At 32.2% G+C, this 18,654-nt stretch overlaps 1 protein-coding gene across 1 annotated transcript; it reads right to left on the bottom strand.

Annotated features, from left to right (window-relative positions):
• Nucleotides 1-4,431: 4,431 nt before the first annotated feature.
• LOC148948273 (26S proteasome regulatory subunit 4-like) lies at nucleotides 4,432-9,809 on the bottom strand. Its single transcript, XM_089093859.1, has 2 exons — nucleotides 9,563-9,809; nucleotides 4,432-4,654 (listed from the first exon to the last, which is right to left on the bottom strand). Exons 1-2 carry the CDS (start codon nucleotides 9,764-9,766, stop codon nucleotides 4,520-4,522), a joined length of 339 nt encoding a protein of 112 aa, XP_088949985.1. The 5' UTR covers nucleotides 9,767-9,809; the 3' UTR covers nucleotides 4,432-4,519.
• Between the last annotated feature and the right edge of the window lie 8,845 nt (nucleotides 9,810-18,654).

The raw sequence follows: 18,654 nt of genomic DNA, 5'->3' as shown, positions 1-18,654 counted from the left end.
ATAGTTTGATGATGATAATCTAGACGGATTTTTACGTTAGACTAGAGTGGAATGAAATATTTAAATATTTGCCTGTGAAGCGGTATACTGAATGTAACGTGGCTTAGTACCTTAGCATTGAAAATTACGTACGCAGTGTCAAAGTCTATCATAAAGTCTTAGCATAGTCGTATACGTAAGTAGTGGCGTAGTGTCGTACGCCACTTAAGTCTATCATTTTTTCACAATTACAAATCCGCGATATGTCTTAATGTGCTCATGTGCATGTTGAATAAAATGGATAAGAATAGGCTATATATGTCGGAGGTGTTTTGATGAACATCCATCCAATGTTTTCTTTTCCAGAGGCTTATTTATCTCGAAAGAGGTAGAGGTGAGACAACCCATGACTGTGACATAGCACCTTTAGCTCTAAGACTACCTAATAACATAATTAAGTGCACTATATACCAAAATTAACTATATTATCCCCTTATGTGTAACAATCTTACCAGATTTGTTCTTATATCATTATGGCGACAATGATATAGCTCACCTTTAGCCTCGAAAAAATCAGGCAATTCTGATTCCACTGCCATAATTTCAACCAATCAAACAGTTTGTGGGAACGATCTGTAAGTAAGGAGCGATTCGGCTCAATAGTGACCGAAACTCTAAAAAAGAGAATTTTTATAATAATAGATACATCAAAAGAATTGAATATTTATGCTGCTTCCAAATATATGAAGTTCATTAAACTGAAAGTTGCCCATCAATAGTTAAAAGCATGATAAAATTGGCCCAATTTTCAAAAAATGGGGGAATCGCACTAAAGAAGTCAACCAATAATTCAAAATTAATGAAAATCATATCCTCCGATTCAGCATATCAGAGAATCTCACTGTAGAGGTTTCAAGGTCCTACATATAAATATGTGAAACTTTGCATTTTTTGCTAGGAGAAAGATCACAGTTGAGAGTTTATTTGTTTGTTTTCCCCATGAGATATCTCACCGAACCAGTGATTCTAGAAGATCGGAAGAGGGTTCATTTGATCGGAAATCAAAAGTGCTAGTGCTTTGGGTAACAAGGCCCCCTCCCACGCCCCATTCTCCCCAAAGACATCGGATCATAATTTTGAGATAGCCATTTGATTCAACATAGTTGAAAGGCAATAATTCTGCCTTTGAGGACAATCCCCTCCTTTAGTCCCTCGGGAAAAGACTGTAAGCTCCGTAATTTACCTTGTTCACATATAGTATTTGTTATGGGAAATATTCCAAATTTTAGGGAAGGGGGTATTTTCCGCGTAGAAAATTTTTCGTGGGGAGGAGAGTTTCCGGAATGAATTTAACAAGAAAAATTTTACACTTAAGGAATTTCCTGGCATCATTTGAAAAAGCTGCCAGGAGTTAAATAAAATCTAAATTTTTTCAAATGAAAGTACGGAGCAAAATTAAAACTTAAAAAAAAAAAAAAAATATTCCATATATGAGGAAGACTGGCCCTTCCTTAACCCTCGCTCATTACGCTAAAGATGACTTCTTTTTTTAAACACAAAGCCTGTTGATTTTGAATGAGAAGTATTTCTAAAGAATTTTAAGACTTTAGCGACTTCAGGCTTTTTTTTTATTTAATCATGTGACAAAATTTTAAATTTGTGATAGATAGATCTTCGGCAACTTAACATGGGAAGATAAGGGCTAAAAACTAATAAACTACGCTGCTGACAGTCAATACACCTGGCGACTTTCCGGCGACTTCTTTAAAAAAAAAAATAATAATAATAATAATAATAAAAAAAAACAAAACTGGGAAGACCTAAAGCTGAATAAATGAGCCTGCAATGTTACATGATTAAAGCTAAAACTGCTCTGTAAGTGACTACCATTTTTTACCTATCCAATAAAAATTCAGTCTGCAGAAACTAGGCCCATGTTAGATTGGGGAAAAAACTTGGCAGTTTGAATAATCTGGTAGCCCTACTAGAGGCAGAATTCTGCTTTCTTTACTGCCCCCTGCATTTTAATGTACCTGAAAAGGCGAACTCGCCACACTAGATGCCGCTATTAATTTTTGTTTTTGGAACTAGCTGTAATTTCCACGCTAGCAAGTTTGCAATATTTCCTTCCGCCGCCCGTCATCAAAATTGTTTGAATATAAATATGCTACTTATGGCAAAATACTTAAATTCTAACAAGCCTGATTATTTTAACTATCGCTTCAGAATCAGGACTACCTGATTTGTCTAAGACTAAAACTATGCTTTATCATCTTGAACAGCATGATAACAGTATGAAAACATTTGCTGCTTGAACTTATTCCAAGCTAATTGGCCCTATTTCAGTTCAATCTTAGCACCCACCTTATAGGCCTGCTTAAGTGTAGCTAGGGGCAATGACAATCAGTTCCATTCCTACAAAACTGTCCCTGCCAATGTGGAAACATCCTTTCAATGTCAAAAAAGCAGTTAAATACGCAAAAAAAAATACTCTAAAAATTCGGGAGCTATTGACGGTAGTAAATTTTTTTAGCTTTGACAAGGGTGAGCATCAAAATTAATCTTTACAGACAACTTTTTAAATTTCACCATAATATCCACAGCAGAAATTACGGTCAAAATTGGACAATAAGAATTATTAATACTGCAAAAGTCAATTGCTAACAGTGCATTCATCTGTAATGTCAATGCCACAAGTGCATATTGTTGTAGAAACTTATTGATGGATTTTAGGTGAAAATATAAAAAAGATCAAATAATTACAAATTTTTTCATTTACAAATAACTTGGGACAACTTTTCCAGCAACGTTTCCTAGGCATTGCGTTTCATAGTTGGGCTAGAAAATACAACTATTTTGTTCATATATAATTATTCGTATATATACCTAAACCCAAACCGCACCGAATGGGATAACTCTCATGAATATGCCGAGGGATACAAGTAAATAATCTTGATGTCAGTTCTCAATTCAAGCAAGATGCTCTCATTTTTATTAATTATTTATTATAAGGAATAAGTAATTATTTTAAGGTTGCGTACTGAAAAAAGATACCTTCGCTGTTGTTTTTATGATTATTATTTTGAATTTTTTTTTTTTTTCAGATATACTTATTGTTTTTTTTTGTTTGTTCGGGTCGCCCCTCAATGCATAATAAATTTTCGTGTACCAAAATGTAAGCACCGGGTACATTGAGGTAGAAATGAAGGTCCTTTTCTCCCTTTTAAATGAAACTGTAAGGATAATAGATAGGAGGAATGGGAACTTCCGGTAACAGATTTAAGAGCGAAGCTTGGAATCGGGAAAATCGAAGAAGTACGTGCACAGCGACGTTTGCCTCAGTCGTTAGTTGTTTAAGTTCCAAGGACAGTGAAAATAAATCGGGTTGTTTAAACTTGTTCAAAGGAAATCACAACCACATCACAGCAAAGCAAATCACAATCACAACTAAGCATTACACAACCACATCGAACTAAAACAACTAAAAAATTGAGAATTAAATTTTTAAAGACAGACTTTCCTACACAGCTGGTAGGAGGAAGCGGGTGCAAATAAGAACGGATTATCATCAAAAATATTTATGATTATCATTATTACTATTTGCCTTATTAATATTATCATTATAATATTGCTAATTTTATTATTATCATGGGCAGACAAAACAGATTCAAGGCTCAGGTCACCCACACTAATAAAGTGCATCTTTAGGCCCTATTTTCAAGGGGCTGGGAGGTCAGGCCAATCTAAAAAAAAGGAGAATTATCATCTCCCTCTTTGCTCAAGCTTAACTATATAGTTGTATGGTAGGCATGTTTCCCTTCCAGACATGTATTCAAAATGTCTACATTTTTACATTCCTCTGTTTTTCGTGATTTCCCCTTTGGTTTTTTCTATTTGGATTTATATTTAACGTTCCTTATATTTTTTTTAGAATTCTATTTTTTTGTCTAATTCAACAATAAAGACAAAAATTAACCGGACAAAGATTAAGTTGACTAAGTCGAAAAATATGTTTCCAGCTTTGATTATTCTTATGCTTTTTTGATCATTCGTATATCCGTATCTTTTTTGTGCTGCTCGATTAACTACGTTTCCTTTCCATCTTCGTCTGCTTCAGAGAATTCAGCTATGCAGATTTGAATTCCGTATTGCCAGCCGTGTTCAGTCATCGACACATAAAATAATCATAATGACAAAACATTATGACCTAATACAGACCTCATCCAGGTCTCTAAGAATGGAGTAATTGTTTGTAATTTGCATTGTTTGTTATGTACTTTATATCATTTTTTGTTAAATAAATCTCTCTGTCTATTAAAAAACAAAATTAAAAAACTCGAGGATAGTGATAGAAATAATAATATTTGATCATGAACTAATAAGGGCATGTGGTGGATCCATACACTAAACTGGTTAGTCTTTCCTTCCTAGGGTAGCTGAATAGATAGAGAGTAATACTAATATATATTTAATTTTTAATTAGATAAAAGGATATTACAATACGATAGCCAACTGAATCACCCCAAGAAAGCAGTGCCACTTAAAGATATAATCCCTCAGGAGTGCCTTCTTGTTTTCTATAGAGTACACTTTCCTTGGACTTGACAAAATCCTCGTTAGTCACCTTCATGCGTCTTTCTCTGAGCGCCATCAATCCTGCTTCAGTGCATATAGCCTAGAAGGAAACAATGAGTAAACCACTTGATTAAACTAGGACAATTTCACGGATTATTAAGGTTTCCCTTTTAACGAATAGCTACTGAAGTGTGAAAAGATCACCAAGGAAGTCACAAAGCAATAAAGTTCTTTACTTCTCTTTTACGTCCTAGCAGTCCCTTTTGCCCTAAGGGTAAGGTCATACACGCTGGTAAAACGGTCTCTCAGCCAAGGAATTCAGATGGTGGGCTTATGAAAGCATGATATTTGAGCACCGTTACTTAACCCCAGGGGATGTTTTTGGAAGTCATATGGGAACTAATAAAAGAACGATTCTTTTGCTCATTATCAAAATCCAAAAAATGTCTCCAGTCTTTCACAAAGCCATATTAAATACAATTTAGGTTATCGTCCAGTATTATAGAAGTTAGATAAGTATATACCAAGGGTCATATATTTCTGGATTTAAAATTTTGGTAAAATTACATTGAGACCCTTTAGATTTCCTGTCAGTGGAATGCATAAAGTTGGCTATACAGTTATTCTACCCACAAAGAGAAGACGCATGAACATCGCTTAAAAATGCCTTATTTAGAGGAACAGAGCTCCAAGATTGTAGGTACAGAATCGCTGGGAATATATATATATATATATATATATATATATATATATATATATATATATATATATAAATAAATTTATACTCTTATAATAAATGGAAAATTTGTTTGTGAGGGGGGGGGGGGGGCAATTTCCAAAGAAAGGGAGGTGGATTTCCCGGGATTATTGAAAAACGATAAGAAACTGAATATGAAAAACAAGTGTTTTTAACGGAAAGTAAGGAGCAACGTTAAAACTTTAAACGAACAAACAACACGAACAAATTTAAAGCGAACTTTAACGTGAAGAGCGGGTGTTGAGGAAGGAGCAATCCCTTTCATATAAGGAATAATATCGATTCGTTTTACGTTTTAACGTTGCTCATTACTTTTAGTTGAAAAACTTCTTTTTTTATTTAATATTTGATAGCAGCTAATAGGAACCATATTAACAAAATTCAGAGCTTTGTTCAAAAACATGTGGACAAAGCAAACCTGTATAACCCTTTTTATGTAAATTTTAAAATTTCCTGGTTCGCCTTTTTATAAAAAAAAATCCATTATGCCCACATTGCTCTTTACTTAGGCAGTGCCATTGCGCCACCTATAAAAATGCAATAAGGATAGAATTTCCAACCGTGTTTGAGGTGGGGTTAACAGCCAATAAGTGTGATTTTAATCAAAATTGTCAGACAACTTACAAATTTTAGTACGTTTTATTTTATCCGAAAAGGCCACACTTAATATAGAAAAAAGAAGAAAAAGGAATAGTCTTCTTAAAAAAAAAGAAAGAAAATGATTTCTGTTATATTTTGTATTTCTAAAAATTTATCCAATATCGAAAATGAGCGATGCTTCAAGCGGCTTAGTAACTTCTTTTATGTTGGCTATGAGTCAGTTAAATAACCTTCTGACGTCAACGATATTCAATAACACGCTAGAAGATTGTTAATCAACAAACGTGTTTACTAGGATTATACGCCATTCTAAAAGACAAAAATGAAATTATGGCGATATTAAAAACATGTTTGGGTAAAAAATACTTTATATGACATTATAACTAACCCGAATATATTCAAGTAAAAACAAAAGCTGTGTCAAACAAAAGATCGTTCCACACAAATGCAGCAAGAGTCTTCTGAAATGCTGAGTGGTTTTCACGTTAAGTGAAAAGTGAGTGGGTGAGTCACGTTAAGTGAGTGGTTTTCACGTTTCTCGTTAAGGGTTCACGTAAAATATTAAAACCAGCAAAATGTGAAACTATACATAATTTCATCAACTTTGTAAGGACTTGTAACTTAGTTGTATAGTCTACTGTGAGCCATCGAATGAAATTATGCACCAATGACAGTGGCGGTTCTGGCCTTTTTTTAAATTATTTAATAATTATTAATTATTTGAATTATTATCATTTCATTATTTTTTAATTTATTTCATCAATTAATTAATAATTTATTAGTTATTTTCATTTATTAAGAACGTCTTCTACTTTGTTTCAATAAACATAAAACTTCAAAAACTACCATTTGTTTATGACCGTTAGATTGTCTATTTAAACTTTCACGCCCCTAAAATTTCTGTGTCCGGGGTAAGTGCCCCTCTGTCCCTCTCCTAAAGCCACCTCTGGTCAAAGACCAATTAAACGCAAGGGGAAAAGGAGGGTTTTCACAGAAGTGAAGTTTCTCTTTGGTGGCATTTTCAAGCTATTTTTCAAAAATTGATTTTTTTTAAATTTCCAATAAAGAAGTTTTTCAAAGAAAGACACAGAGCCATACTAAACTTAACACCAGCAGAGATAAAGACATATAATAATCCAAACTCAAACGACCAGAAATTACTTTTAAAGGATAAATGAAACCTAAAACGAACAGCAATTAAAATAAATGATCATATCAAACATAAAGATAACAGATACTGATATAGATGAATGGAACAATTCCATAACGAGTAAAAATTAAATAAAGTATTCATTACAAAGGTAAAACAAACCAAAATTACTACAATCAGGAGTTTGGTTACTTCCCCATTCCTTAACCGTAATAGTTCTAAAGCCCACAACATCATTTATATTTTACAAAAAGCTATGTATTTTAAACAGTGTGCTTTAGTCTTTCAAAACATTGACAACAAATAAAAAATAAATCACTATAATAATAAAGAAGACTAGAAAAAAAACTAATAAAAATAAACTGGATATTTAATATATACTGATAGTAACTCCTGGAAATCTCTGCATTTCAAGAATTTATTTCACAGTATTTTTCAAATGTCAAAAATACAAAACAAATACAATACATTTTGTAAATCAACTACTATAGTCAATATTTGGACCTATAAAATTTACTGTTATATTCAGACAAGGCCGTACCCAGGATTTTTTTTTCGGAGGGAGTTTTTTTTTTTTGGGGGGGGGGTTTACAAAAAAACACGAAAAACGCAAACAAAATTTGTTTATATCCATTTTTGTTACTTTTTTGCGAGTCAGACAAACATTTCGGAGGGGGAGGGTCAAATCCCCCCCCCCCTCTGGGTACGGCTTTGTGGTTAGGGTATGCCTTTTTCACAAACCTCTATAGGACTCAATTCAGATGAATTTCATCACATTCAGAAACCTCCAGAAGACCCGAACCTACTAGAAACGTTAGCTATTTTATGTTACAAAGTGTAATTGTCGATTTTTTTTATGTACTGTATTTTTTTTAAAGACCAAAAATGCATATTTTTGGAAAATATTGTCTCTAAATAGCCCTAATTTAAGTGATCTCATGTATCTTTTCTTTGTGAGTATAATTTTACCGATATATGTCATTCTAATAGTATAAGATATAAATTTTGTTTTTTTCAATGGTGCTGTGAACTATACTAAACGTATATAGTTAGGTGCACTTGGATTATTCGTTTGAATAATTGGGGATTGAAGGCAATAATATTTTATGTTGATTTATTATATTTTTAATATATATTTTATCCCCTGAAATATGTTTATAGTTTTAAATATGCCCGTTTTGCTGCTTTTATATTATCATCAATAAAGGTAGTCACGCTTTTTTTTCAATTCCATTTCGATTTTATTTCATTTTTTTCCATTTCATTTTTTTTCATATTTATTAAATTTGTTTCAAGGGTATTGTGTATTATACTAAACATAGCCTATATAGTTAAGTGCACTTGGATTATTGATTTAAATAATTGGGAATTGAAGGCATACTATGAACTTAGGATAATATTTTATGTTGATTTATTACATTTTTAATAATATATTTTATCACCTGAAACTGTTCATAGGTTTTTGCTGCTTTGATATTATCATCATTAAAGGTACTCACGCTTGAAATTACTCTTATAGAAAAGAAACTTTTCATTCAAACACTTACTGGTCCAGGGAATATGAAATGTTTCATTTTGATGTCCTATGTACTTCAAACAAACCAATGGATTGAGTTCCAGAAGTCGATTACCATTATTAACTATTTGATATTATTGTAATTCTTAAATACTAGATAACAATAAATACAGTCATATATATAGTTATAATAAGTGAAAAGGGCTGACCAGTAGCAGCGTTGCCAACACGCTACAACTGTGTAGTTTAAGGTGGAATTTAAAGGTCCTGTAACAGTGCAGTAAAATTAGAAATTTGTTAGTACAATACCAGTATTTTCGGTACATTTCTGATTCAGATATCTTTTGAAGTCTTAGTTTACCGAAAGCTTTCTTCTTGTTATGGTAAAATTTAAACTACTGTTCAGGCGGTACAGATCAATCTATCGCGGTGCAATTTTAGTCGGAAAACTGGGACAGTTTCAAAGCGTTGGCAAAGCAGTACAATATCATAATTTGATAATAATCAAACGAATTTGCTCTCTTACCTTTTGGGGCGGAAATAATAACAAACAGTCCATTACCATTGATGATAATTGGCTTCTGAAATGCATCCAAGTTGTGATTTATTTACTATCTGTACTTCCGCTGATATGAAACCTCTTTCCCTTTAACCCCGAATTCCATAAATAATATAATTCTGCCATGTTCCCTTACTCTTCTCCGCATTGTATTTTTTTATCTTTTACTTAGCGTTCTCTCTTTTCTCTGTTGTATTTCTATATTCTTTTGAACCGTACATGTTCAGGTTTGCTTTGGTGGTTATTTTTTTCTTTTTTATAAAAGGTAGAATCAGCTCGCTATAGCTCGTAACGGCCAAAATCAAATAACACGAGCTCAAGTTTTTCCTGATCTGATCATCGAAGTTTTCCTGATGATTTTAATGAAGAAAGTTATTTATTAAAAAACACTCACATGATAATAGCATCGTATATAAAAAAGAATACCTTTATATCTGCCCCCGAAAGATCATCCTTAGACGTAATGAGTTCATCCAAATTAAGATCTTCAGCTAATGTCCTTCGCGAAGTGTGGATGTTGAAAATTCGTTTTTTAGTTTTTTCATCAGGCAAAGGAAATTCAATCTTTCTATCAATTCGTCCAGGACGAATCAAAGCCGGATCTAAAGTTTCAATCCTATTTGTAGCCATGATAACCTGAAAGATATAGACATCTTTTAAAACTAAAGCAAGCTTTTTTCCTATGTCTTTGGGAAAAGAAGGGGTTCATTTAGAACCACCCCCTCCCCAAGGAGCACCAATTTAGGAATAGGAGCAGGGATTCTTCTTAGAATCTCCTTTCTCCGGCTTTTGAAAATTATCTATTAATAGGTAATTAATTGAAAAAAGACGAAAATACAAAAAAATTCCTATATTTCCAGGAATTAACGTATCTGCCCCCCCCCCCCTTTTCGCCTCTAAACAAGAATGATTAAATACAAAATATTTAAGTTAACATCAAATCCAGTCTTATCCTTGCTCTTGTGATCCATACACAAAACAAGAAAACAAATGGTACTTATTTTGCCATTTCCAACATTCGGTTTGAAATAAGCATCGGCATTGTTTCTGTTTTTGTCTAACCTGTTTCTGTTTTTCAAAAAAAAAAAAAAACTGTTTCTGTTCTGTTTTTTGTTAACATTTTTTTTTCTGTTTCTGTTCTTTTTTTTTCGTTTAACCAAGATGATGGACTGGAAGAAGGTTCAAGTAGAAAGCAAGACAATGACAAAGACGAAGGTGATCTACCCAATAAACTCCAAGGGGATAAACTCCAAAAACATTTCCTCTCCAGGTTCGGCTCTTTGTACAAAAAAAAGTCGCTATTGATGAACTGATGAATTACAAACAAAAAGCATATTTTAATGCTCTGTTACCAGGACGCAAGTCCTTAACAAACAAATTTGCTCTTCAATTCAAGTTTTTGTAGTCAAAATCAACTGCAGTTAAACTAAATCAAATTTCTGTGGTGTATATTCGTAGCCGCGAGAAAAAAATCTTCCAAACTAGGGACCAGCATCCTCTAACATAAATACTTCATTACTGTTTTACTGTTACAATTCAATCTTACAGTTGCAATATTTCCTCAGAAAGAATACAATTCTGGTCAAATACCACTTACCCCAAAACCTTTTGACTGCTTTGGACAAGCTGCGAGACGAGAAGTACCGAAAAATGAATAGAAATAAACGAACAAGCACCCTCAGTCTAGGGCAGTAGGGTTAAAGGCTATATTTTATAAATAAAATGTGACAAAATGCCTTTTGAAATTAAAATAACTACTTTAAAGAATCACTGCTGGCTTGAGAGTTGAACCCAAGATTTCCCAGTGACAAGCCGAAGTTACCAACGCTGAACCAACTGGCAAACCAAGCGATATTTCCATACCTTTCTAAGACTTTTCCGTTTCATACAAACCGAACAACTTATTTATTTTCCTCATAAAACATATCCTGTGTTTAATTATTATCCCCGTTATTTGCTTTAATGCGTTTTGAATGACCCCACCCAAATTATACAGACATCTTAAAAAAACTTCTCAGTTTAGTTTACAGTTTATGGAATGTACTCATTTTTCAACTGTCAATTCAAACCAGTCTGAGCTCAGTTATCTCACAGACAGAACAGTTGATTGTCAATACGTCCAACGCTATTATCCTGACAGTAAGCACAGCTCCTAGCTAGAATTGCAACAATCACAGAGTCTGACGTGAAAACAGAAAAAAAAAATATAGACGTCTAGGATAGAGATAGATAGCAAAGATTTTTTCTAATTTAGACTTAGAAAAACCTCTGGAAACCACGTTGACAGGTCAATTGGGCGGTCATAAACATACGATTATAGATTATTCGAATATCCAATGCCCTTAATTACGAAACGAGTCTAAGAAAAATAGTAAAGAACATCAGCACAAACTCAAATGTTAGTTACAGTCAAGCTAAATTAAAATCTGCCAAATCTAAGCCTTTTTTTTAAAGGTTAGAACGAGAAATAACAAACGTACTTACTAAGGAAAGAAAGGCAAGACTATTTTAGTCTACTTTCAGATTCTTATTTTCTTTTTACAGCATATTTGACGAATCATTGAGCTTTACATGGAAACACCCCACCCCCGGTTTTCTCCTGTTGGGTTTTCCTTTCGAATGTTATTAAATTGGAGTTAATTTTAAGCTTCTTTTATTTCACTGAACATTTGTCTCAGGAGTTTAGAGTCTCGCCTGATACCTATTAATTTTATGGATTTTTGTGTGAATTCTTTTAGGGGATAACATTTCATGAATTTAAAGCTTAATTTAAGCAAATAGAAAAAAAGCTTTGAAAACAAGGGAACCGTCAATAGTCCATCGCTGATGACAGAATAACCAGGTGGGTCTATACGAGGAGGAAAGCTTGAAAAAAAAAAAAAATCGTCATACAATTTTCAAACCATTGTTTTTCAGGGTGGAATTTCTAAACAATATTTATACAAAATAAAAAAAACTGTGAAAAAGTTATAAAGGTTAATCCCAGCCTGATATTGCACTTCATTGACATATTTCCAATTGTTACATAGACATTGATATATTTCATTGATTATACTTCTTCATTGTGTTATAATTCATTGACATCAAAACCAAGCCAGGTTTAGTAATATATATTGTTTTACTTTCAAATCTATTTTTATTTTAATAACCTCCTTAAAAACTAAGGGAACAAATTGCGCTTTTCATATTTCAAAATTATCCTTCAAAAAATACATAAACAGAAAGAGCTTTGTAACAAACTTGCGACCAAAATATTGCATGAAATTAGAGCAAGGCCGTATTCAGGGGAGGGATTATGGGGTTTGTCCCCCCCCCAAAAAATTTGTTTTGTGTCCGACTCACTTAAAATTCATAAGAAAATATAAAACCACCTTTTTGATGCGTTTTTTTCTATTTTTTGTACACCCCCCCCCCCTATACACACACACACACTGAACCAAAAACCTGGATAGCCTACGACCATAAATTAAGAGCAAAAGGACACACTACAGAGCAATATGCACTTTACCGAATGGCTAAGGGTTTCAGGTTTACTTTCCCTGTGCAACCCTTTGGCATTTTTTTTTTTTTTTTTTTTTTTGCATTCATAAAAAATTAATTTTTTAATGTAAATGAGGACTTTTCTACCATCCAATACCTGAGATTCAGCTTTATCCATTCACCGAATTATATTTTTAAATTTGCTTTGCATTTTATTTAGATAAAAAAATATGCCAGGAACATTCGAAAATAGGGAAAAAAATTTAAAACCAGGTGTAGATAATTCTCTAAGAAAAGCCTAATAAAATCATAATTTTCGCTCGGTGAATAGGATCCGAAACTAATGAATCCAATTACATAGATATCTAATCCTTTCGGTGCAAGTATGCTTGTCTCAAAATCCAGAGACTATACACCAATGAGATGAAAAGCAAAAATAATTTTCGCTCCATAGAAATTAAAGAGCCATATATTTTTTTTTACAAAAATGACTAATGATTTGGGTCTAGGAGATTTATTTAACAAAAGATATGACATTTGACAAGAACAAAAAAAACGTAGTAGTAACTTTTTGTTCTATATAATTTTTTTAGGAAGGTTTTTGACGAGTACCATATGACATCTGGTAAAGCGTAGCAGCTTCGTTGGGACTTGTTACCACATCCACCATATAGTCATGACACAGTACCGTTAAATCATTACTTTTTCCAGTCTCTGTCAACTGTCTAAAATTGTATAAAACTTCAATGACGATTATGAAACAGAAATTGAACTTAACCTTTTTTCTTCTTTTTGCTGATAAAAAAGTATTTTAGTGAAAATGATACAATAAAATAGGATAAAGCTTAACATGTTGTTTTTTCTCTTTTTTTTGCTTTTTTCACTGATAAAAATAACCATGTTTATAAAATACAAAAAAAAAAACTTGGGGAAATCTGAAAAATGGCAGACGATCATAAGTAAGGAACGAACAATATACAAGGAATTCAAGTTACTTTATATATGTAAATTCGAGTTTTTTATTTTCTGTGACAAATCTGCTATGACTTAGTCGCCAACCCATATTGAACATGTTTTGAAAGGTCCTAAAGATTGAATGTAGCATTCTCTACTCAACATATGCTTGTCTTCCAGTTCATTTTCCTCTCTTCTCTCAGTTATTAATCAGAGCTTAGTCGCCTCTTCTTTCATTTAACATAATCTCGAAGACTTTAAGTTAATCAATTCTAACCCGCAAATCTAGTGTACCTCTAAAACTAATATAATTAACTTGGATTAATCATATCAATGAATTTACCGCAAGATCTTGTACCCCTAGAGCAAACCTCTCAGATGAAAAAATTCAAACAAAACTTCATGAAGAAAAAGCTGAAAATATTAAAATAGTTATTTGACACTGCTCTATTGCAGGAAATGCCCTATACAAAGGGAGGTCTGAGTTTTACCACAGAGTTTTAGGGGGGGGGAGGAATCCAGCCCCCCTCTGCGTAAATGCATTCTCGGAAATACAAGGATGTGTACATCGGGGATGATAACTAAGATATTAAAACAAAACTCAGAAAAAAAAGATGGCACCAATCAGGCATATTTTCACGGTGGGGGGAGGGGTGGGGGCAACCATTAAAATGTAAGTCGTTTGCTACTTTTAAATTTCTTGTATTTTCCCTACAATTCCCCTGTATTTTTCTAATAGGTTATATTTTTATTTCCAATTAGATTAATTGGAAATTAATCTAATTTCTAATGATTTATTTAAATGATAATCCAGTCCCCTAATCTAGTGTCCCTCTAAAACTAAGATGAACATATATTTTATATATGAACAGATATTTTAGCCTGAACAGATATTTCAGTGAATTCGCCGTTTTATTTTGTAGCCCTTGAAATGAATTCCACGACTTCAAACATTCAAACAAAAATTTACTAGGAGAGAACTCTTTAAACATCGATGATCTCGAAACTAATATTTTGCACAGAATGTCTTATGAAACAGCTGGACTGAGTTTTAGTGAAACTAGTTATCATAAAATACGGCCGACATTTCAACAAATTATCCACAACGTGCACGAAGCTTGGTATTATAAACTATTCCCTTGTTTAGAATTCCCTCGTTTTCGAACCAAACATAAAGGAAATTACTAACAATCATAGTGCGTGTTTATTATATCCATTCTGTCAAACCTGGGAAAATACAGTTTACGTATTAGGTCTGGAATCATCATTTACATTTCATGGAAAAGAAAGACATGAGGTTTTGATAGCAATACATCTTACTTTCATATTTCCATATTTATCAAAATTAAACAACAAAAGTGCTGAAAACAAGATACCACGCCCTTATTCACGAATCAGTTTTGAGAAAGGAGGGTATACTTCTCAGAATCTACAAATGCACGACGGTTTGCTTAGAACATACGAAAATGTTTTGGCAGACACATTGCTTTTCCACTTTTTGAACAAACAAAAGCATTAGGGTCTTTTTTTGCGTTAGTCTCTTTTTCCTAATGAAAGCGGCATGAATCCTGCTTTCGGACACACTGTCATCCTTAGTGCAAGCAAAAGCATTAGGGCCTCTTTTTCCAACGTTTTTTTTGTGGGGGGGGGGGCTCTTTAGTCAAGCTAGGTGTCACAAAACATGATCCTCATTTCAAATAAGTGCCCAAAGCTTGGAAATTTCTGAAACATTCCCTCGGTTTTGAGAAACATAGTGAATAAAGCAAATTTATGACAATCACAGTGCGCGTTTATTACATCTGTTTTATCAACACTGGGAAGATATAATTTACGAATGCAGTCTCGACATCATTTACATTTCATAGACAGAAAGAGACTAGGGTATTCATCTGGGACGTGCACAGGGGAGGCGTCTCAGCCCCCCCACCCCCCAAAAAAAAATCACGATTTTTTTTATTTTCCCATCACAGTGACTGTTAATTTTTTTTTTTTTTTTTTTTTTATATATTATTGATCACCTACTAAAAAGGCAAAAACAATTATTAAAAGACAATTAAACGGCAACAAAAAGGCAAAAAAATAATAAATCACTTGCAGAAAAATATTGAATGGACAAATATTAAATTTGAAAGAATGGATACAAAAAAAACACTCACTATGACTGTCAGTAATTTGTTTTTTCGTTTATATTTGATTAAAACTAATATTTCAAAAATCGTTTGAAACTTTCAAAAATTTATTTATTCCTTGCTGACATAGACATAGTAGATATTTGGGTGCTATATTACTCAGTATACAATTTCATAAGATCAGCAACGAAAATTAATAAAAAAAAAAAAAAATGGAATAAAAAAAAGCTTGATAAAACTGACAGTTTCTGTTCTGTTAGAAATAAAGACCTTCCATGACTTTTGGATTGATTCAAGGCCATAGAGAAAGTTCGAACTGATTTTTGACTTAATTAAAAAACTAGAAGTTCGAATTAATTAAAAAGCAATTTTTTTTTAGTACGCTTGTGTATATTGTGTGTATAGAACTCCCCAATTTAGCGTTCAAATTTTCCTGGAAAGTTCCTCTCAAATTCTCATCATGGAGTCCACTAACGTCATAACTTCCCGGGAAGTAGTTACCCTTTCGATACGGTACTGGTGCGTTATACGGACACTTATATATATTGCACAAGGAAACCAGTCACAAAAACCCGTCAAACGAGCTATACATATATGACTGCAAAGCCGTGGTTTCTCAATGAGTTACAATATTTAAACGATTGTTTTTTGGGGTCTAAGGGGGGGAAAAGGTACCTAGGTTAGGTTAGGTTACAAATTTAATACATGCTATGCTTTACCCCCCCCCCCTAATGTGCAAATATATAGTCCAAATTTGTTCATAAACTATTATATATTCATCCAATTTTATTTTATTTCATTATCACAAACCAAACTTGACTTTTTAGAAGCGTCCGTAAAATGCACCAGTACCTTCGATACTTCCGCTTTAAGTTGGCCCTAGACCAAACTAGATGGTGACCTTTACTTTTAACATCAATAACAGCGCCACTATATACCCTAGTATCTTATATTGATCCTGCCAGTCTTCGGTTTACAATAATATAATCAATAATGTTAGCTGTCTTACCATCACGTAAATACCATGTTAACTTATGGGCTATTTTATATCCAAATATTGTATTGGTTATAACTTGATTGTTATACCTCTATGAAAAAGTATAGGTTTATGCCCAAATATCCCAAGTCTCAGTGAGCCTTCAGATAAACATAAAAAGAGCATTGGGGAGAAGAGGGTTGAAATTAATCTCTAATTCCATTATATATATATATATATATATATATATATATATATATATATATATATATATATATATATATATAGGTTGCATATATATATATACAAGGTTGCAGCGGCGACAGCAACTATGAAAAAATACCAAGATATTGTGTCAAACAAAGAATCTTATTCACAAGGTCGTTTTGGCTTTTTTTTTTTTTTTTGCTAATTTTGTAATCCTGTTCTGATCCAGTTTCGGGCCATCCAGTTTTGGGCAATCCTGTGACCATCGTGGGATATCCTGTACCATTCGGATTCGACAAATACTGTCTCACATCAATGTAAAACAAATTAGGGCGCTTAAAAGAGGTGCTTATAAGGTGAATGGGGAAAGGATTTAGAAGATTAATAATTGAGGATATAGGAACATATTATAAAGTTGTAAATTATTTATTTAGAATAGTAATTACGTATTAATTAGGATCCTTTTTTAAATTTGTATATAATTTATTTATACTAATAAGTCAGGATTACAAACTACACGTGTAAAAATGTACCAAACATTTATTGCGAAGAGTAAACATGAGGGAAAACGAACAGAGGAAAAATGGTACTCAAATGGATTTAAGAGATTAATACATTATTAAAAAGTAACAGATTATAAATTGTAATCAAATTTATATAAAATATTAAGAAAGGATTAAACAGTAACAGTGTATAATTTTAACTAAACATTATTTAAAATAGGATTACAGGAGTACAGAGTAACAGATGAAAACTGTTACTCTATTTTATAAAATATTTTAAGACAGTATTAAAAATTAAAGTATTATATCTTTTAATCAAATGTATTTAATATATTACGTTAGAATGGATAAGTAACAGTTTATAAATGTTTCTAACAATTATTTAATATATTAATAACGGATTAATATGTAACCGTTTATTACGGTTACTAACTTTTATGTATTCTATTATTACAGTATTACTTACGAAAAGAGGATAAATGTTAGTAACTTTTATATAAGCTATGAAGAAAGGAGTGACAACTAACACATTAACACTGGTACTCATATTTAATTAAAATATTATGACAGGATTAAATTTTAACAGAGTATAAAATCGAATAAAATGTATTTAATATATTAATAAAGGTTTAAAAAGTAAATGATTATAAATTGTCCTAAAATTTATTTTGAATATTATGACAGGACTACCCACGACAAGATGAAAAAGCTTACTCAAATTTATATAATAGATTAATAAATGAGCACATAGCAACAGATTAAATATGGTACTAAATTTTAATTAAAGTATTAAGAAATGATTACAAAGGAACAGATTATAAATTTTACTCAAATTTATTTATGAGAGTAAGAAATGAGGAAAAATGAACAGTTTATAATTTGTAATCAAATTGAGTTAAGAGATTAAGATATTATGAAAAAGTAACAGATTAAACATTTTACTAAAATTTATATATGAGATTAATAAATGATGAAAAAGGAACAGAGTATAAATGGTACTCAAATGGATTTAAAAGATGAAGAAATGAGGAAAAAGGAACAGAGGATAAATGGTACTCAAATGGATTTAAAAGATGAAGAAATGAGGAAAAAGGAACAGAGGATAACTGGTACTAAATTGGATTTAAAAGATGAAGAAATGAGGAAAAAGGAACAGAGGATAAATGGTACTCAAATGGATTTAAAAGATGAAGAAATGAGGAAAAAGGAACAGAGGATAAATGGTACTCAAATGGATTTAAAAGATGAAGAAATGAGGAAAAACGAACA

Source organism: Artemia sp. Qi Xiang Cuo, chromosome 9, assembly GCF_049724085.1.
Source record: "Artemia sp. Qi Xiang Cuo chromosome 9, ASM4972408v1, whole genome shotgun sequence".
Classification (NCBI taxonomy): domain Eukaryota; kingdom Metazoa; phylum Arthropoda; class Branchiopoda; order Anostraca; family Artemiidae; genus Artemia; species Artemia sp. Qi Xiang Cuo.
Note: the sequence above shows the minus strand (reverse complement) of the source record. Positions and strands in the feature narration are given on the sequence as shown.